The 21769-nt window shown below is 47.4% G+C and overlaps 1 protein-coding gene across 1 annotated transcript in view; it reads right to left on the reverse strand.

The window, feature by feature from the left end:
• Nucleotides 1-1863: 1863 nt before the first annotated feature.
• Nucleotides 1864-21769, reverse strand: part of BSDC1 (BSD domain containing 1) — a gene marked incomplete at both ends in the record, with an annotated part of 28774 nt that continues 8868 nt past the window's right edge. The window contains 9 exons of the mRNA XM_084242260.1: nucleotides 1864-1896; nucleotides 3305-3408; nucleotides 8548-9027; nucleotides 9965-10043; nucleotides 10198-10266; nucleotides 10637-10752; nucleotides 13220-13274; nucleotides 14920-15087; nucleotides 17314-17430. Coding sequence (XP_084098386.1) covers nucleotides 1864-1896; nucleotides 3305-3408; nucleotides 8548-9027; nucleotides 9965-10043; nucleotides 10198-10266; nucleotides 10637-10752; nucleotides 13220-13274; nucleotides 14920-15087; nucleotides 17314-17430 — 1221 coding nt within the window. The remainder of the gene's footprint in view (nucleotides 1897-3304; nucleotides 3409-8547; nucleotides 9028-9964; nucleotides 10044-10197; nucleotides 10267-10636; nucleotides 10753-13219; nucleotides 13275-14919; nucleotides 15088-17313; nucleotides 17431-21769) is intronic.

Consider the following 21769-nt stretch of genomic DNA (forward strand, 5'->3'; position numbering starts at 1 on the left):
TTACGGCTGACAAGTGATTTTCATACAGGTGTTTAAAGTTAATTAAACAGACCCCAGAATTATACATATACAGGGGGAGGAGAGGAGAAAAATGACCAAGAGCAACTGGAACAACTGTTGTTGCAACTTCCTTTCCGAATAAAAGCAGAAGCGTTGGGAATGCAGAAACGGCCTCTTGACTCCTTGTCTTGGTGAGAGGCCTGCTGGGGACCCTGTCCCTTCCTCATCCCAAAAGCCAAGCTGAGTCTGGGATGAGAACAAGGGACTTCCTCGGGACTCAGACTGTCCTCCCACCCCTCAATGGGAAGCCCCTCCTGCACTCGGTGTGTGCCCTGCCCTGGCTCAGGGTGGCTGCTGTGGGGGACAAGAACAGACCCCTAGACACCTTCCAGCTTCTGTTCAATTTCTTTAATGCTGTTAAATGGCAAATCTGGAAAAGGTTCGGCAAATCTGGAAAAGGTTCAGGACAAAGTTCTTTTTTCTTTTTTAATTACAAAACTAACAGCTGTTAGAATCTTTTTTTTTTCCCCCTTTTGTCTTTTCCCGGCTACAAAATACTCTGGGGAGATGCATTATAATTTAAAATATATAATATTGCACAAACAACCAAAAGGTTAATTAAACTAAAGAAATCATTACAAAGAGAAAAATCCCAGCAAAAAGATTCAGCATTTTCTCCATCCCACCCCTTACTGAAGTCTGCAGTGGAGTGACCGCCACTCAGAGTCCTGACCACTACCCCTTTAAATCATGGGCGAACACACCAGATTATGTACAAGAATCACCACAGCAGCATCGTGAAGCACCAGGGTCTTCAGGGATTCCTGCAGCCCCTCACTGCCCCAAGAGAGGTGCAGCGTTACCAGAGTGGAGGGTGAGAGAGAGCCACAAAGACTAGTGTGTCTTCAGGAAGAAGAGCTTTTGCAGGAGCCTGATGAGTCTCCAGTTCGCCCCTAGCACATCCCTTCAAGAAGGGCGGAGGCCGAAGTCGGGCTTACAAGACTGTAAGTACTCAGCTTTGATCACTGCTCTGTACCGCCGGTAGCTGGCTTATGTCCTTGCGCTACAGGGGAGTCGAGGTGGGTAGCTGCTTGGACAAGGTATCCCACCAGGCAACTCAGAAGGGCCTGTAGTGGTTCCCTCCCTTTTGGGGGAGGGGAAATAATGCAAGAGCAGACTCCTGCAGGTGGCACAGCCAGGCTAAGGACTTGGGTGCGTCTGACATCAAGCAGCCCTGGGAAAGGCGCTGGGAACACACAGTCTGGACTAGATGAAAGGAGGTGGCAATGCAGGGTTTGGTCTCTAGATTCTGAACCACAAGGAACCTTTCCAGGAGTGGAAAATACCTGGGAGGGGGATTCCCAAGAGAGGCAAATTCCCAGAGACGAAGGCTTCTCACCCACCGGGATAGGAACCAAAACGTGACACCCTCCCTGTCTAGCCAAGGACAGGCGCTGCCCTCCTGCCTGCTTATGGGAGGACCAGGGCATTGTCTCAGTGTCCTCCATGAGACTCTGTAGCTTCTGTCTAGAGCTGCCCCTTGGGACTTCCCACAAGAGTCCCCAGGAACAGTGGGTGTTCAGCAGACAAATGTAGGTTCTTCCAGTGAGGGGGGCAGGTTTCTTCTCCATTAAGTCATCCTATGGTTGGCACAAGTCAGAATTCCTGGCTTGGATTTAGTAAGCCCCTTCCCAGATGTGAGCAGAGGGCCAGCAAGGAGCGAATCAGAATCTGTGCTCAGAACTCTGGTCGACAGAGGCCATTTGGGGGACATTCTCAGTCAGTGTCTTCCAGGGCCGGGCTGAGACGAGCGTGAGAGGTGGGAGGTGGTGTGGGTGGGGGAGCTGCTTGCCCTGGCTCCCCTCATTCCCAGTCCTCCCACCCCACATCTTCCAGCTGCAAACAGGAAGGGATAATGGAGAGCACAAACACTTACTTACTCCTCTGAGTCAAGCCTAGACCCACCCTCCCCTTGCTGCCCCAGTTCCGGATGGCCCTCTGTCAAACCCCTGTGCCCACCTGGGTCACACCTGCCCCCTATGACATGAACCACCTGGGAGCAGACCTGCTCTTTGCCTAAGGGTTGGATTCTCTGACTGCTCCAGAACAAAGGCTGTGCTTCTGCCAGCCAACACTGGCCACCACAAGGGAACGCCCTGCCAAGTCAGTCAATCCCTTAAGGATCACTTGTCCCCTGCTGAACAGATACGGATCTGGCTCTTAGAGACAGAGAACTTGAAGCATGATCAGAAGCAAGGGTGGCACTAGACTACAGGTGCCCACAGGTCTTCACTAGGAGGTTCCAGCACCCTAATCCCCAGCTGAGGGCTCCCCAGACTACGTTCTCTTGGCCTTCTGGTATGACAGGTAATAAAATGACTGCTCAGGTGTATTGTATGTCAGGTTTTAAAGAGGGCCACAAAGATAAAAGCCATAAACCCTCATGAAAGGGCACCATGGACTTTTCTCTGTCCATGTATTGTGAGGTCATAGTGCAAAATGCTGTGTGTAGGTCACTATTTCCCCTAAGTCTTCAGTTTCCCAGTAAGAAAAATGAGGCCCTTTTGTGTGTCTAACCTGTTTACCTCTTTATTATATGAACAACGTGGTGAGGGAATCACGTGGCTCTTGTGTGACAGTGGAAGTGACGCTGACATGAATCAGGTGCCTGGACTGGAGCCTCAGTCCCACTGCTTCCTAGCAACGAGAGCTCTGTACCTAGCCTCTTACTCAGAATGAACCTATTGCCTGAGAGGCAGTGAAGAGTTAGAGTAATAAGGGCTCTGAGTTTCTAAGTGGTCTGAGTTTTGTGGTGGTTTCAGCAACATCTTGCTCCCATGTCCCAGCACTGGGCCTAACATGTCTACATGTATTACATCTCACAGCTTATAGGCTTATTATGACCAATTTCGTGTTTTAGATGGGGAAACAGAGGCTCAGGATAAATGACTTGCCCTCGATCACACTGTTGTTTGTCTCTAAGGCCAGGAATCTCTTCAGGCCACATGCTGGGAACCACAGTCAGAAGACCTGGGGCAGGGCTTGGCATCTTATTTTTTCAGTAGTTTCTTGGGTGATTTTGAACAGAGCTTGTGTCAAGAACTCTCCCATCTAGCCACCCTGAGCTGAGGGGAAGCAGAGCTGCTGAGGGCCCATGTGGGAGACCCCAGCTCCCTTCCTGGCAGCCCGCCACTGCAGAGAGGAGCAGGGATCCAGTCCAAGGACACTGTGGGCTTGAGGCACATCCTCAGACCCTGGCACAACACAACTGTGTTGTGTCCCTGTGGCCAGCAGGCCCACTCACCTCCCCGGAGGCATCCACTTTGGAAAGTGCCATCTGCACTTCTTCTTCGGTCATGTCCAAGTCAAAGTCCTTCTCCCAGTCCTCACTGATGTCTGTGCTTGAGCCTGGAACCATGATCCACAATGTGAAAGGTGGGAAGGGGCACATGAAGAGGCTGTGGCTGGGGGTACTGGCACTCTTTAAAAGTGGCTAACAAATAGAAACCCAAGGGGCCTCCCCGGTGGTGCAGCGGTTGAGCGCTGGGTTGCAAAGCTGCCCGCAGCCTCTGCGGCGCTGGTTCAATCCCCGGCTGCTCCCTGGCCACCGGAGGAGGGTCCCACATGGGGCGCGGACCTCTCCTGCCGCCCGCTGCTCCCCTCAGCAGTGTACTTCGGTCCTTCTGCCTGCTCTGCTCCCCGCTCTAGCTCTGGTGAGTTCTCTCACCCTCCCGCGCTTCTGACTGTACCCAGTGCTTGTATAAATAAATAAACAAATCTTTAAAAAAAAAAAAAAACAAATAGAAACCCAAGGTCTTTACCTTCTGCCTTCACTCTGGCTTAGTGAGCCCACTTTTAGGAATCTATTCTTAGGAAATAATCCTGGACTGAATCACAATAGCCAGAAGAGTATGTACTATAGTGCTGTTATAGTGATGAAAACATAAAAAAGCTAACAATCCACTGATAGGAGTCATAAAAATAAATAAACTGTGTAGGCACATTAGGGAACATGAGGAGGCTTTTAAAGGCTAGGCTGTAAAACAGTTGTATACATGGCAATACAGTTTTCAACTACTGAGAAAAGCAAGTTACTGAGTAAGTGGCCCAGGAGCTCCCTGGGAGCCATAGAAATTGTCCAGAATAAATAAACAACAGACCTTTTCCTCCTCACTCCATTCTACTACACTGATATATCACTCCTGAAACCCACCAGGCCCACTCTCACAGTAGGGTTGCTCCCTGTACTTGGACTCCCCTCCTCAGCGAGCCACAGGCTACTTCCTCGCCATCTTTATGCCTCTGCTCAAGTCCATCTACATGTAGCCTTCCTGATTGTCCTATTTTAAACCACCACCGATCTCCTTCACCCTGCTCTGTTGTTCCTTTACCACTGTATGCATCTCGTATAAGACATAATCAGATTCGATAAACTTACTGTCTAATAAGGGAGTTAGGACATGAGCTCCCCCAAGGCAGGGATCTTTGCTTTTTGTTTTCTTATATACTCCAAGTGCTAGAACACAATAGTTTGTACTCAGTAAACAGTTCGTAGTCCATTTTTCTAAACCAGAGGTTGGCAAACTATGGCTGATGGACCACAGCCATTCTACTGCCTGTTTTGGGAAATAAAATTTTGGAACACAGCCATAGCCACTTGCTTCCATATTGTTTACGGTTGCTTTCAGGCTACAATAGCACAGCTGGGTAATTTTCATAGGTACTGTATACCCCCCAAAGCCGAAAATCTTTGTTGATCTGGCCCTATCCAGAAAAAGTTCATCAATCCTTTCCTAGGTGATTCTGATACCTGCTAAAGTTCCACAATCACTGCTTCAAATATTCATATTTGAGTATGACTTTTTTTTTCTCCATAGAACAACTGGGGTGTAGGCCAGAGGTGTGGGGGTGGGTGAGAGGATTCACCAGACAGGGTGGGGAGCAGAACAGGTGGATCTACTGAAATATACTGCTAAGGGGAGCAGTAGGTGAGACAGGAGAGGTCTGCTTAGCCCTATGTGGGTCAGCTCCCTGGCCGGGGATCGAACGCAGGCCTTAGTAGTGATAGCGCTGAGACTTAATACCTAGGCCACCAGCGAGGAACCTGAGGTACAACTTCTCATAGGCAATATTAAAAACTGCACATGTGAAAGCTATTACAAAGAAAACCACAAAACAGTTCCCTTAAAAAAAAAAATCTACAGAAAAAAAGTCCTTGTACTATGATTCCATTTTAAAAAGGTAATCATGGATGCAGGTACACACACAGAGAAGACGAGCAAGATACCCTTGAAGACACTGTTAGACCGAGGTATTGAGGTATAGAGTTATTTTTCTTGGTATCTTTTTTTTTTTTTTCTAAAATGAGCATGTATTACTTTGTGATAGCTATTTTTTTAGCTTTAAAAAGAGTAGGCCCCTGATCTCCCAATGGCACCACTGCTAACACTACCTTGTTCCCTCTTACTTAGCCTGCAGCTTGCCAGGTGCCCAGTTCTGAAACTTCCCTCTAATCCCACCCATGTTCCTTCTAAGGGATCAGTTCTTTCTTCCCCGTCACCTGCTGTCCACGGGAGTTGGTAAGAGCTGAGTCTCTGGAGCCAAGCAGATCTGTGAGGACTCCCTATTGTTGTCTACTGTGTAGTCTTGGGCAACTTATTCTGGGCTTCAGTCTATTTATAAGGATAAAAACACCCTCCTTGCAAAGAGCCACCCAAAGAGTTTCTTAGAATGTTGATTCTTGCCTCTCTACCCCCTCATGTAGACTCAGTAGGTCTAGGTGGTAGCCCAGAATTCTGCATTACAAACAGGTACCTGGATGAGTCTGTGTCAACCTGGGCTTGCAGTCTGATGTACTGCAGGGTTACAATGAGAAGTATCGATAGAAAGTGCCTGTAACATACATGAGCATATTTCTTCGAAAGGTTTTGTCCCAGAAAGAATTTGGCACATGGTCCCACAGCAAATCACAGCCAAGTGTGTAACCAAGACCCAGTTCTTCTGACAGCTTGAGTCATCAGACATGCTGGTGGTAGTCAGGACAGGCTTCCTGTCATTAGCAGTTGGACTCTTGGCCCATGAGCCTCATTTCAACACTGTGGCTGTGGCCGTGGCATCCTCCCCTAACCTCAGTTTGCTCTCTAGGGATCTGAAACTCTCTTCTTCTTTTTAAAGATTTATTTACTTATGCATACAAGAACTGGTGTACAGGCCAGAGGGGTGTGTGTGTGTGGTGGGGGGCAGGGGTGAGAGGACTCACCAGAGACAAAGTGGGGAACAGAACAGGCAGACTTAACTGAAATACACTGCTGAGGGGAGCAGCGGGCGAGACAGGAGAGGTCTGCTGTACCATGTGGGCAGCTCCCTGGCTAGGGATCAAACTCGTGCTGCAGTAGCTGCAGATAGCTTCACAAGTTGCATCTAACCTCTTGCGCCACCAGGGAGGCCCTGAAATTCTCTTCCTTAGGCTGAAACACTAGGGAAACCCTTCCAGGGATAGAAAACAGAGTCTTAGCTAACATTCATGGAGGATGTCACCTCCACGTTCTAGGGTGGATATAAACTCCCAATTTACAGATGAGGAAACAAAGACTTTGAGTGGCAGAGTGAAGAATCTGGGCTTTTCTGTTATCTGTCTCCTCCTACCATCCTGTCCCATCATGCAAGGGGGGGTAATAAGATCTCCATCACACTGCATGTGGCAGAGAACTCATCTATGCAACAATGATGTAAGGCCTGTGATGGAGCATTACGGTATTATCCTCACAAAGCTGGCATTCAGCTCATTTTACTGTTTAATTGGATCTCTGCATCCCCAGAGAAGAGATGGAGACAAAAGCAACTGCCGGTTACAGCCAGTGGTGTAAGGGGCCCCTCAGCCCAGGGCTCCTAATCCTCCCCTGCCCTCCTGTCTCTTCTGGTGAAGTCCAGTCTCAGATCAAACAGATCTTGGGACAGCAGGCCTGCGCTGACAGAGATTGCCCTGGGGCTCTGGCTGCAGGCACTCAGGGAACAGCACCTCTTCGCCACCATTCCCCAAAGCAAGGCTCTCCTCTGACTTCTTCCTTGGTAAAGGGCTACTGTGAAATGACTTTCAATCTACAGGGTAACTGTTCTGAATGGCTTATGAAGGAAGGGATTTGAATTCAGAACTGAGCCCTTCGTCACCACGCCTGGCTGCTTTATGGCACCATGTCCAATCTTCTGAATCCAGTTCAAGATTTTAAGTTCCTAAGAAGGAAAAGCGGGCTTTGGTCACCACCCCCTAAATGTGCCCCACTGCCCTCTGCTACCTGGACCTTGTAGGCTCCCTCAGTCTGGACTACATTCCCCTGCAGCTGCCCCACACTCTCCAAGTCTCCTAGACAGCACTTAGCTCCTCAGAACACTCCCAGGTGCCCGGGAGTTCTCTGAACTCCAGGACCAAGCCTCTCCCATACTGCCTTGTGTTTCATCATAGACTGCTGCATTTGCCCCTCCCTCCTCAGTGTCTCATAAAGAGCAGGAAGGAACTCAATGGATGACCTCACTGAAGCAGAGTCAGAAGGAAAGTGCTGTGTCGGAAACCGAAAACTGCGCAGTTTCCACCTGGGAGCTGGGTAGGGGCGGGGGCCACTCCCCACCCCCACAGCAAACCAGTTCCTGACTGTCCTGCATGCCAGGGTTCACCTGCTAGGCAAGCTTTGTGGCTGACTGGCAGTGTTGTACAGACAGGGTGTGTGTAGAGGACTTGAGGGGAGGCCTTGCTGAAGATCAGTTATCTCTGGAAAGGTATTTTCAATGTGGCAAAAGAGCTGCCATCAGTGCTAGGACTCCTTAAATTCCAGGAGTTAGAGAGGTTCTCCTTTGACATAAAGTCAGAGCCTCCAGTCTTCAATTCCATGAGAAGATAAGAAACCACAGTTCTATTACTTAAGCTGGGTCAGAGCAAGTTCAAGAGTGTTTACTTTTTTATCCTTTAAACTGTAAAGTTTTGTTTATAGATTTCATAATAATAAGGAAGGCTTAGGGAAACTGGATGACTTTCCTGAGCTCACTCAGGGGAGAAGACCCTTGACATCAATCAATGTCCTAGGGATTCCCAGCCCAGGAGAAGGCTAACTTGTTAAAACAACAGACACTGGCACAGCGTGCTAGTTAAGGCATGGGCTGTGAATCAGACAGACCTGAGTCTTGCCACTTCCCGGCCAAGTCAATTTGAGCAAGTTACTGAACATGTCTGCGCCTAGCTCAACTTGATCCATAAAATGAGGACAGTAATACTGACCCCAGTGGATGATAAGATGTGAGAAATTAAGTGCAATATTAACAAAACCACAGGATCTGGCATAAACCTTTTTTTGTTGACTCTAAGCTCCCCATGACTGCAAGATGCAGCCCTGTTTCAGCGAATATGAAATGTGGTAGTAAACATTCACTATACAGCAGGCGTCATTGCTGGAGTCTCCAGTGAAGGACCCCTGCTCCTAGGCCCTCACCTGGGGCAGGAGAAAAGGATGCCTTTGGCTTGCCCCCCAACATGCTCCCTGGGCTTTGGCCTCATCTTACCTTTCTTTCCATTGTTGGAGGGTGTAGACTTTCCACTGTCTGAGTTCAGCTCAAACACTCGTAAGTCTGTGAGCACCTCCTCCCTCAGAGTCTCTACTCTGGCTGGAGGCCTGGGCTCTGGGCCACCAGAGCGGCCAGCAGGAGCGTGGAGTTTGGATTGAGCTGGGGGTGGGGGTCCAGTCTCGCCCACATCCTCAGCCAGACCCTGTTCTTCCAAAGATGCCTCTAGAAGCTTTTGGGACAGGTCCTTGGGCAGCACTGGTGCCTCAGGTGCAGTGGCAGGTTTGGCGATCTGTGTGACGAGGGAGATGCTCTCGCTGCTCTCTGATGGAGTCACTTCTGCTGGAGGCTCAGCTTGGGCCACTAGGTTTCCTTCACAGGAGCTCTGGGGGTCAGGTCCTCCTTCAAGGGATGTGGAAGCTTTGGTGATTGGAACCTCTGCCTCTTTAGGAGATGTGGGTGAAACGCCCACGGGGTCCTCTGTAGAGAAAAAGAGAGGAGAAAGAGGGTAGTGCATGCTGGTCAGCCCCAGGACAACCCTGGAGTTCTCTGGAGACCAATTTCAGATTCCTGCCAAAGTTTACTCTGATCAAGACTAAAGGGTGCCAGCTCCTCAGCCCCTCCTCATGGGGGCAGAATCTCCTTCTTGGTCAAAGTTTCTCTTACCTGTAGGGCCAGACACATCTAGCGGGCACTTGGCTTCCAGCAACACGGTCCAAGATTGTATTATGGATTAGAAAGTAAAACTATCTGAAAGTCAGTCAGTTTTGGGCCCAGGCTGGGCCTGCTACATCCCAGGTATATGATCTTGGGCAAGGCACTGAACTTTTCTTTAACTTACCTGTCTCGCTCATAAAAGAGGGTATTGGGGTTGTGGTAAGGACCTGAAAAGCTCTTAGTACAGGTTGGGCATATAAGCACTTAAAAACGTGTTAATATTATCTCATGCAGGTAGCATCTACACAGTTCTAAGCTGAGCTAGAACAGCAGATTCAGGTAGAGGAGGCTCAGCTTCCTCCCTAACCCACTGCTTCCCAACTCTGGCTGGGCATTACCATAACCCGAGGAATTTGTTAAATTTACAAATTTGGCCACATGCCCACAGAGTCTTATTTATTCGGAAGGTGGGGAAGGGAATCTGGAATTTAATAAGCATCCCTGGAGAGTCTGATGTAGCTGGCCCTGGGCTGCCAGAGGACCCCTCCTGCAACTGACACCTGTGATTCTGTGCTTACACCTGGGATCCCACCAGCTCTAGGAAGCATCTCCTTGTTAGCTTGGCCTGTCCTTCGCGTGCACATTGTACTCATTCCCGACTTCCCCTGGAGTGCCGAGTCTCCCTGGGCTGCTGAGAATGGCTCACAGTTCCCCACAGGCAGGCCCTATTACTTGCCCTCCACTTCTCAAAACCTCTTACCTTCTTCCTCCTCCCAGTCTGGCTCTTCAGAGATGCTTTGTTCTGCCCGCTGCTTCAGGGCATCCCTCCGGGCCTGCTCCTAAGTGTGGGGAACAGATGGCCAAGAGCAGTCAGGGTACCCCTTCCCAGTCCTGACCCAGAATTCTTGGTACACTATACCCCTACTACCCTCAAAAAAATCCAGCTGCTTTCCCAGGGCTGAGCGGAGCAGCTCCTGGGCTGGGCTGGCATACCTGCTCAAGTTGATGGACTTTATAGAAATACCGATGCCAGAATTCTGAATGGGATACAGCTGCTGGGACCTGGAGGGAGGAGACAAGAGATGAGACCTGTGAAAGTGGTATGTGGAGTCTGCACACCCAGCTTATCATCCTGTTTCTAGCCACTCTGGGTTTCAGATGGCTAAGTGGCTAAACAGTGATTCCACCCATACCCCCACCGCAGGCCCACCTTCCTGGCCCCATTAGGCTGTGCTGGCCCATCCATGTCTTACCACCACCCAGAAACCTGTAATTAGCTTCCCCCACACAGATTCTTAGCTCAGCACTTGGCCGGTCTGGCTCTCCAGGGTGACTCTCTGAGCCAGATGACTCCACAACTCTGGCCATGTTGTTCCCTCTTCCCCACACCTCAAGCCTGGAGTTGCTGAGTTTCTGTCAGCTGGGCCCTCACCATCTTGGTGTAGAGGGCCCGGATGGAGGGGCTGCCTACGAGGAGATCTGAGATCTCTCCCTTCTTCTCCTCCAAGCAGAACTGGGAAAGCCAGGAGTCAAACAATTCCGGGGGCCCTGCAGAGGGACAGACACTGACAGTCAGTTCTCTGGGTTTAGGAAAAGAACACTGGGCCTGAAGAAAACACATCTATGCCTAGACATAGACAATGAGGAAAAGACATTTCTTTCAAAGCCATTTTGTCCAAGGGGGTGCAGGGTAGGCCGGATGAAGACATGGGTGGGTCTCAGTGTACCAGGGCATGGCCCCTAATGATCTCCATCCAGGACTGCAGTCTCGTTTCTCGTAGGCCCCCTGGCTTTTTAGTACACTGCACCTGTCTCCAGAATCCCCTCCTTTCTGAAACAGCTGTTCTCAGGTTACTGGGGAGCCCAAGGTGCCTCCTCATGTGACTATCCCATTGCTGACCCTGGCAACCACTGCCTGCCTCTGGAAGCTCCCTCTGCTCCCCAACTTCTCCAGTTCTTTCTGAGTCTTCAATGGACTCCTCCATTGCTCTCTTCCTCTACTGCTCTCTACTCTTCTATCTCTTCTTTTCGTTTTCTCCCTTAAGAGAACTTCTACTAAACCACAGTTTCCCCCTCTACTTCCTATTGACAATTCCTGTCTCTCTGCAGCCCCAGCTACTTGGGTGTCCCCTGGACACACCCCCCACAGGTGCAGAAGCCCAATATACACTTTTTTCCCCTCCCCAACCCGTCCTACCAAGTTACCCACCAGAAATCTGGGGGCCAGGGCCTCCCCGGTGGCTCAGCGGTTGAGCGCTGGGTTGCGAAGCTGCCTGCAGCCTCTGCAGTGCCGGTTCGATCCCCGGCTGCTCCCCGGCCACCGGAGGAGGGTTCCACATGGGGCGCAGACCTCTCCTGCCACCCGCTGCTCCCCTCAGCAGTGTACTTCGGTCCTTCTACCTGCTCTGCTCCCTGCTCTGGCTCTGGTGAATTCTCTCACCCTCCCGCGCTTCTGACTGTACCCAGTGCTTGCATAAATAAATAAATAAATCTTTAAAAAAAAAAAAAGAAATCTGGGGGCCACCCTAGACTCCTGCCTCATCCAGTTTAACTGGAACCCACTTCTAGTGTTTCTCAATATGCACACATTTCTCTTCACTACCTGTCACGTCCAAGCTCCCGGCCTTCTCTCTGGCATGGGGTTTGCCACCCAGCTCCTAATCATTCTGCCTGTTTCCTTTGTCTATTTCATCCTTCATAAAATATTATGCAAAATCTGATCATATCAGGTTCCAAAACCCTTTAATTGTTCTCTAAAGGAGGACTTTTTAAACTAAGGTCCAAAAAGGGCCGGCACAGGGTCAAAAAATTCCCATAATAGCATATAATTTCTATGGAGAGAAGGTTTGACATTTTCAACCCATTTTTTTTTTTTTTTAAGGCTTTTGTGATGAAAAGAAAGGTTAAGAACCACTATCCTAGCCTTTTAGGACAAAACACAAACCATGAAACCTGGCACCCAAAGCCCTTCCAATCTGACCCCCACAGGCAGCCCTCACCAGGCCCATTCCTTCACACGTGCTCTTTAACCCAGTCTCCCAAATGGCTGGGGGCTCCCTATTCTTTTGGGAGCTTCAGATGGCCTGTCGCATTTGCTTCAACTCCTTCCCTGCTTCTAAAAGTAAAATCAGTTTAATTCTAATTCATCCTTAAGAACCTCACTCAGGGGCCTCCCCGGTGGCGCAGCGGTTGAGCGCTGGGTTGCTAAGCTGCCCGCAGCCTCTGCAGCACTGGTTCTATCCCCGGTTGCTCCCCGGCTACCGGAGGAGGGTCCCACATGGCGCGCAGACCTCTCCTGCCGCCCGCTGCTCCCCTCAGCAGTGTACTTCGTCAGTCTGCCTGTTCTGTTCCCTGCTCTGGCTCTGGTGAATTCTCTCACCCTCCCGCGCTTCTGACTGTACCCAGTGCTTGTATAAATAAATAAACAAACAAATCTTTAAAAAAAAAAAAAAAAAAGAACCTCACTCAGGGCCTTCCCTGGTGGCGCAGTGGTTGAGTGCTGTGTTGCGAGGCTGCCTGCAGCCTCTGTAGCGCCAGTTCAATCCCTGGCCACCGGCGAGGGTCCCACCAAAAAAAAAAAAAAAAAAAAAAAAGAACCTCACTCAAGTGTCACATCCCCGGGTGCCAGCCATCTGAGCATGCACTCTCTGAGCAGTCACTCCATTTTCGCCTGCCTCTTTCTTACTAGCGTTTCCTGTTTCTCTCCTAAGAGCAGTTTCATGGAGGTCTAGACAGGGTTGTGGTTAGCAAACAGGTATAGAAGGGAATGTAGGCAGGGCAGCAGGGCTGGGGTGAGGTGGAGCTGAGGAGGAGGGGCCAGAGGAGCAAAGCCTCTGCAAACCAGAAGGAAGACAGCCGAGGCCACGGAGGGGAGGTGTAAAGTATATGCTGGCTCCACTGTGGTCCCTCTACACAGGGGCTGCCTGTCCACTGGGACAAACAGGGTGTCAGTTCAGATTTCCTACTGCACCTGTCTCGCTAGCCTCCCCCACCTCCCTACTGTGCTACTCCTCACCATCTGGTTCATTGCAGTAGGTTGCAGGGTCAGACTGCAGGCAATAAAGGCGGGCCTGTAAGAGAAGAGAGAACAGAAATTCTGAGGTACTAGACAAAAAACACCCCCTCTCTGCAGGAATATGCAGCTTCTTCCCTATCACAACCTCTGGGCACTTGTCATTTAACACTGTGGCTAGGGACTGGAGCACTGGCCTAGGAGTTGAGAACTGGGGCTTCAAGAAAAAGGTCTTTCACCCAGTACTCCGCCCTTGGGAACTAAGAAAACACAGTGTAAGCAGGCTACAAAATTACACCTATAAAATGCTTTTGAACTATGTGATATCTGAAAAATACTAGTGCAAACATACTAGTAAAATCCAGATTTACAGGCAAATTTTGAAATAATGCAACTCCCTCTTAAAACTATTCATCAAGAATTTCTTAATTTCACTGCCAGTCTGGGAAGTGAACCATAAGCTGTGTTCCCACTAGGGCCGCAGGGACGGCAAACTTTAGCTGGTAAACAGAAGGCCCCACCTGCCTTCCTCAATATGAAGCGTGGGCTGGCGTCTGCATCAGAACATCAGTGGGTCTGGTGATTCACTGTCGTTAAACTTTTAAATCCTATAATTTAAAAAATTATAAAATTCCACTAAAATGTTCACTAAATGGTGGTGCTAATGAAAAATCAGTACATTTGGAATGGAAATTCGATGTGGTAGAATGCTATGTAGAAGGCCTAACTGTTATGACACCACACTGAATTTTGGAGAAAACACTCCAGACTATGAGAAGCAACAATGAGAAAATAAAATGAGGCAATAATATATCTCCATGGCTGTTCATTTAAGTGCTTTAAAGATACCCTCTTCCTGTATATTTATTTCTATTGGAAATTAGAGTAAAATAATCCAAATGTGGAGATCATGCCTATACAATGCTGGTAGATGCTGTAGCATCCATTGTTCTGGTTGAAAGAGGAATGAAATCCAAATGTACACCACCAGGGAAATAACTAATTACATTATGCTATATTCACTTCCAAGAATTTCAAGACATTAAAAATGATGACAATTAGGGAAAATGAAAATAGTTTATTATAAATTTTTTTAAAGCAGGTTACAAAATGCACATATAAAGTACCTTTTTTTGGTTAAAAAGAAAAAAAAAAACATCATTAGTAGTTGCATACAAAAAGGAACTAAAGATTATATGCCCAAAAAAAAATCTTGTGGTTTTCTCTGGCTTGTGGGATTATGGGTTTAGAAACAATGATTTCTTTCTTATTCATGTTCCCCAGTTTAGTTATCTACAGTAGTGCCCCTTATCCAAGGTCTCACTTACCATGCTTTCAGGTACTCGTGGTCAACTGTGAAATATGCTATACAATTAGATATTTTGAGAGAAAGAGGCCACATCTGCCTAACTTTTACTACAGCATATTGTTACTCTATTTTATTATTATTGTTGTTAATCTCTGTAATTTGTATATTAAATTAAATTGTATACAGGGAGGTATATTAGGGAAAAACATAGAATATATAGGGTTTGGTACTATCTACTGCTTTCAGGCATCTACTGGGGGTCTTGCAAGGTAGCCCTTGCAAATATGGGGAGATTACTGTGTTTTTGAGCCTGAACACACATAGCTTTTGTGAGCACAGGTTGGAAGCTAAAGCCAGTTTGGGGCGGGGTGGATGGAGAGTTACTAATGAATACCTTGGTACCATCGTAGGGCTCTGCTGTGCCAGAGGGTGTGCCCATCAGGGTGATAACGTCACAGTCGATGGTTTTGTCTGGCGAGGGAGCAAAGGTGTCAGAGATCACCCCTAGGAAGTCAGACAACCCCTTCTTCATTTTCTCCGTCGCCCCCGAGGAGCCTTCAGTCTGCAGAGAGAAGCCAGCAGAAGAAGCAAGTGGCCCAGGAGCAGGTTGCAATCTGGGGTATGGGGTAGGAAGGGGTAAAGCATCAGGGGCAATAGGGTACTGTATATGTGGCTCCATGGAAGTGCTTATAATCTTCCAGCCTATCTCTGGGGCTGGAGAAGGAGAGCGGTGCAGGGAGGAGTGTGGAGCAGGGCCGCAGTAGGCCTGTGCCAGTGAGAACAGAGTTCTTTGACTGGCAGTTTCATCGAAATTTCAAGGCCAGTCAGGCTCATCAAAAATTGGCAGCAAGGATCTATGCCACAGACATTCAGTGGGGAAAAAGGACTGTAGGTAGAGTGGTGGGAAAGGTAAACTAGCTTTAGAGTCAAATTTGGATTTGAATCCCAGCTCTACCACTTGTTGGTTGTAAGACCTATACTCGCTCTGATTTTCAGTTTCCTAACTGTAAATATAGCTACACATTATTCTTTCACAGGGTTACTGTGAATATGAAAAGAGACAGGGCATAGTGCCTGGCGCAGAGCAAACATTTAATAAGTAGCAGTAGTGTAAAATTACAATTTCATCATTATTGTGCAGGAAGTAGACTATTTTATAGAAAAACTGGCAAAATATGGGCAAGATAAGAACAAGTAGTTTTGCCTAGAGGCAAACCTAGCAACAGAGAGCCAAGTGGGACACCAAGCTTGAGTCACGCTGGTCAGAATATTGTTGAGCAAGTAGGGGTAGGATGCTGAGATAAGGCCAAGCTTGAAACCTTGTGGAAAACTAGTATTTATTGCTGACTAGGCTGCCCAGGCATTTTATTTTATGTTTTATTATGTTTTTTTTTTTTTAATATTTAAAGGACAGGTTTATTAGGTAAAGGGTCAGGAAAGTAAAGTACACTTGCATAGACACAAGCGGGCAGGAAGAGCTGCCCCAGAAGGAACAGGGTTGCTAAGAGAGGCCTGCATGGTTGCAGGCGGGTGGCCTTGACGGGTCATGGGCAGGTAGGAAGGCTGCTTCCCTGCAGAAGGAGAGAGTTGGTGAAAAAAGGCACCTGCATAGTCACAGGTGGGCAGTGGGATTGCTGTTGCCCAGGCATTTTAAACCTAGAACCTATGTTAGTGCCTGGCACACGCTGGCACAGGTAGTCATGTTGTTGAGTGGGGGGGAAAAAAAGGAATAAATGCAAGAAACAAGTGGTGTCTTGCTAGTGGCTGGACTTATAGCAATTCAGCAGCATTACTACTTGTCATCTATGCTCATCAGCAGCTGTGGTTCACAGGCAGACAATCTTTTCTAAGAAAAATCAACAGTAAAAAACGACAAAACATGGTTTTCAAAACATGCTTCTAATCACAAGACAGTTGATTCAGCTGATGATCAAATGATGAAACCGCAATCTGTTCCAATGCTAAAGGAGAAACTAGGAACACAAACGAGTATATTGTACTTCATCAGAGACTGGAGATTTGCAGGGATGTCTTTGACCATACAGAATTTTCTCTTTTCACAGAGACTTTAGAATCTAATTTCCATCTCACAAGAGAATTTCACATATATCTCTGATAAATAAAAACAGGGCCAGTAAGAATAAAGTTGGCACAACCTTTCTGGAGGGTAGTTTTACAACAGATATTTAAAGGCCTAAAATAGTACTCAACCTATACTCCCTTCTAATATTTTATTATATAGAAAATGTTAAGGGCAGATAAGACTTATTAATCAGTTCACAATAGTTTTGTTTACAGTACTAGAAAAAACTGAAATAGGAAACTAGGAGCTGGTTAAATCCACATAATAGAATATCATGCCATTTATGATGCTGTAGAACAAGGTTTACAAGGTTGCTAAGCCAAAAAGTAGGTTACAACAATGGTATTCAGTTGATTCCAATTCTGAGAAAGGAAGTTTACCTAAGGGACCTATTCCCCAGATATCAGCAGTAGTTATCTCTGGGAGATGGAATTATGGGTGTTTCGGTGTCTGTCTTTCTTTTCCTTTTACCTGCCCGTGCTTTCTAAATAATAATGAATTACTTTGCTAACAGAAAAATTATCTACTAAAATAAAAAAGTGGGAAAGTTTATTATTATTAATATATGTGTCTGGTTTGCTTGACAGACAATTCTTTCAAAATAGAGCCTGTGGGGAAAAACAATTACCTAAAGGTAGACAGGGGAGAAGCCCCTACCAGGGTCCCAGGGTGAGGGACAGTCCCTTGGAGGGTGCAGGTACTCACAGCCAGCTTCTCCTTGACCACACTGGCCGTGGCTGCGATGGTGCAGGCCGTGTCATGTTGCACCACCTGCGTGAACTCTGTCAGGTCCCGCTTCATGAACTCCAGGGCTTCGGAGGACTAGGGAAGACAGAGGGGCAACATCTGGTCTCACCATCCTTTGTTTCTATTCCCTGGACTTTAGTACCAGACAGATACATGGAAAACTTGCAATGGGGAGCTTGAGCTCAGAAACAATGCTCACTTGTCCCAATTCCATGACCAGGGATTGGCTGACAGCACAGAGCACAGAGCACCTTCCTGGTGCTGAGCACCGGGGCAGAGTCTCAGCCCAGACACTCACAAGCTATGTAGCCATGAGTAACTCATGTCCTCAGTGTGCACCTATGAAACGAGGGGGGTGGATTAGATCAGTGTCCTCAAGAAGAGACTAGAGAAGGGAGCACAAAATGTCTGAAAACAAAACAGATTTTGCTTGGATATGCTTTAAGTCATGGTATTTGTTTCAACTTTCAAATAACATAAAGGTGTGTGATTGTTTTAATAAAGTAAAGTGCTTCTAATTTTACTTTTTCTTATAGGGAAAGTCAGTTGAGGGAGTATGTGAAGGTCTCTGTCTGAAAGGTTTAACAATGTTGGATTAGTAACTGATAATTTAGAAAGCTTTTACAAATAATTCTTGAATTATTCATGGTAAAAAGGTATGTGACTTTCCCATTCAACAAAGGGAGTGTTAAGAGAAATAGTGGATCAGATTCTCACTAAGGCCTTCTTGGATCCACCATTCCAGCGTCCATTCATCCACAGAACTCCTCCGGGCAGAACTGATGCTTGCTTCTCTTAGACAATCTGCATCTCATCCTGCACTCAGACCCAGCTTGAAAGAAGATCCTGAACTCTCTTCTAAATCCTGTCCTGTCTTGTTTCAACCTTACCCGCTCCAGGACACTTCCTGACTCTGTGCTTACCCCTGCAAGGCCTCTCACTTTACACAGGGACAATCACTTGCACTTTTTTAAAGCATGTTTTTGAACGTTCCAGTGTTTTTTTTCCTTTGGGGAAGGGACTGCCTAATTGTCATCACCCTGGGAAGTCTCTGAGTGGGCTGAGACTGTCAGCCACAGGGTTGTCTGGAGCAGAAATCACGCGAGGGGTCATTTATTAACTTACTCTGTCCATCCACCACCTTAGTCCAGGCCAACCTGTTCTTTCACTTGCACTCCTACTGACTGCATCAGATACCTGCCTACATTCTCATGACACCAGTGGGAGCTTTGTCAGAACAGACCATGTTGCCTCTGCTTTTCATTCTGTGGTTTCACAGTATCTAACAAGCCAGTACAAAGTCTTTACCTTCACTTAAAAGGCCAATATAATTTTTTTTTAAAGATTTATTTATTTATACAAGCACTGGGTACAGTCAGAAGCGCGGGAGGGTGAGAGAATTCACCAGAGCCAGAGGGGAGAGCAGAGCAGGCAGACTGACAAAATACACTGTTGAGGGGTGTAGCGGGCGGCAGGGGAGATCTGCGCGTCATGTGGGAACCTCGCCCGGCATTGCAGAGGCCGTGGGCAGCTTCGCAACCCAGTGCTCAACCGCTGCGCCACTGGGGAAGCCCAAGGCCAATAAAATTTTGCCTCTGGCAGACTCTAATCTCCATCACTGTACTCCTCACTGAGATCAGCTGGTCTTCCTCAAGTTTCTCAAATGTCCTGCCTCAGTTATCTGAACACAGTACTCCTGCTCTCTGACCTACAGTTATAATACTTCAAAACAAACAACTAAGCAAACATAATGAATGAACCTTATTGCCTAGTTACCTTGTTTATCCTTGGGATCTACACTTAAATGCCACCTTAGATTAGCCTGGCTCTCCCGCTGCTCCACTTTATCAGGACACTTGCATGTCCTCTTCTTCTTTTGTTTTTTAAAAAGATTTTATTTATTTTTGCGTAGAAGATCTGGGGTGTAGGTCAGAGGATGAGAGTGAGAGGATTCACCAGAGACAGAGTGGGGAGCAGAACAGGCAGATCTACTGAAATACACTGCTGAGGGGAGCAGCAGGCAAGACAGGAGAGGTCTGCTGTACCATATGCGGGTTAGCTCCCTGGCCTGGGATTGAACTCAGGCCATACCAGAGGGCTGTTGCAGTGACAGTGCTGAGACTTAACCCTTAGGCCTCCAGGTAGGCCTCTTTGTTTAAGTTTTATCATACTTTAGACTTGTGGCTGATTACCTGTTCAATGTTTATCTTCTTAGATAACTGAGTTTCCTGAACATGGCTCTCATGTTTTTTTGCTCACTGACACCTCTCCCAGTGTCTCCACAGAGCTGAGCATAGTTAGACACCACATCAGCTTGCGAAAAGGGGTTTGTTTGTTAAATTTACATGCACCAGGGTAATTCTAATTATATAACCATTTACATGATTATTTGATGAGAGGACAAATATGAACAGGCATGTACTGCTACAAGATCAGTCTACTGGGGGAAATGCTCATTAACAGTTGATATGCCAGGGCAGAGCAGTGATCAGTGTCTTATGGGGAGGTTAGGAAGACTTGGTGAGGGAAGTCTTGGTGAGGCCTAACGAATAAGCAGGAGTTAGCTATGGAAACCTGGGTGATGGGGCATCGGGTTTACTGAGGCCTACAAGTATGCTGTCCTAAGGAACATAAAAGGTGAAGCAGAAGTGTGAGGAATAAGCTAAAGTGGTTGCCAAAAGCAACTATGAAGGGCCTGGTCAGCCTGGTGGGTGATAGGCAGCCATGATTTAAAGGAGGTGGGCTAAGACAGGTCCAAGAGTGACCAGATTTGAAGAGAGGGAGACAAGTCAAAGGGCTACTGCAATAACCTAGGGAAAACAATAGAAGACTATGAATAAGGTCAGTGCTGGTATGGATAAGAGGATGGAACTGGTTCAAGAAATATTTGGCAAAAGAGGTGGATTTGATGATTAAATAGATGTGTTGCCATTGCTAACTGCAAGAGTCAAGGGAAATCTACTGGCTGCTAAAGTAGGTGACTGGATAGACAAAGGTGCCAAGCTAAGAGAGAAAACCGAAGGGGGAGCCAAGTTTAGAGAAAAGAAGGTGACAATGACTTTGGTCATACAGACTCTGTAGTGACTGTGTAATATCTGGGATAGTTGGGCAGCAGGAGCTATTCTCAAACACTAGAGCTCAGAATAAAGGAGTAGAGTCACCCTAATTTGAAAATGAAAGTCACCCAGAAAGTCTGTAGAGGGCCTCCCTGGTGGCACAGGGGGTTAAGCACCGTACTATGAAGCAATCCGCAGCCTCTGCAGCACGAGTTCGATCCCCGGCCAGCTGGGAAGCAACCCACATGGCGCAGCAGACCTCTCCTGACTCGCCTCCTGACTCACCCGCTGCTCCCCTCAGCAGTGTACTTCGGTCAATCTGCCTGTTCTGTTCCCCACTCTGTCTCTGGTGAATCCTCTCACCACCACCCAGCCCCCTGCATCTCTGGCCTGTACCCCAGCTCTTGTATGCATAAATAAATAAATCTTTAAAAAAAAAAAGAAAAAAGAAAAAGTCTGTAGACTGAACAGAGCAGTGGGCTGAGGAAAAGGCTCCTCAGACACCACCTTTATGGGCAGGCAGAGGAAGAAGAACACATGAAATAGGCAGGAGAGCAGAGCCTGGAGAAGTTTGAGGATTATAGAGCATTGAGAGAGAATCCTAGCATAAAAATGAAGTGAGCAGAGTTTCAAGAAAGAGGGAGTGATCACCAGTGTCAAATGCAGCAGAAAGGTCTGAGAAGATAAGGGCTAAGGGCTGAAAACCCACCCACTGGATTTGGCAAGTAGCAGGTGTAGCTGAGTGTGAATATAGATAACGCTGGGGCGGGGGTGTGGGGGGTGGGTTATAGATACCATGTTGTTGACTTCAAATTTTAAAAACAGGAGGTAAGGTTGACTCCTGGAAGTAAAAGAGGAAGTGGCTGAACAGGGGACCCAAGGGAAGAATTAGGTGTGGGAAAAGTTTCTAAAAGGAAGGCAAGAAAAGCAAATCAGTGTTTGAAAAATCTTGGGGTGGCGGGGAGAGGGATGCTGAGACCCAGATGAGGTTATGTAATCTGTGGTGGGGCCAAAAAACAATGTGACTTTCTCTATCAGTGTGTGGCCAAATGTGTGCATTCATTCTCTCTCTCTGAGATAAGGAACAGAGGAAGGAGGAATATAATATCTCGGAATTAGTCTTTGAGGCTAAGGGGTACAAGAGAATTGAAAGTGCTGGGAAATGAATGGCCCAGATGGAGCCAGGATAGGAAGAGAAGGAAGCAAGGCAGCAAAGCCTGGAAAACACCAAAAGACCAAGAAAAAAAAAAGGAAGGATAAAAGGACTCATGGTATTTAAGAGATTCTCCATCACTCTCAGCACTGAATAAAAATAGCTAACTCTTCTATAGCACTTATTATGTGCTAGGTATTGTTCT

This window comes from Talpa europaea (genome assembly GCF_964194135.1).
Source record: "Talpa europaea genome assembly, chromosome: 9".
In the NCBI taxonomy this organism is placed as follows: domain Eukaryota; kingdom Metazoa; phylum Chordata; class Mammalia; order Eulipotyphla; family Talpidae; genus Talpa; species Talpa europaea.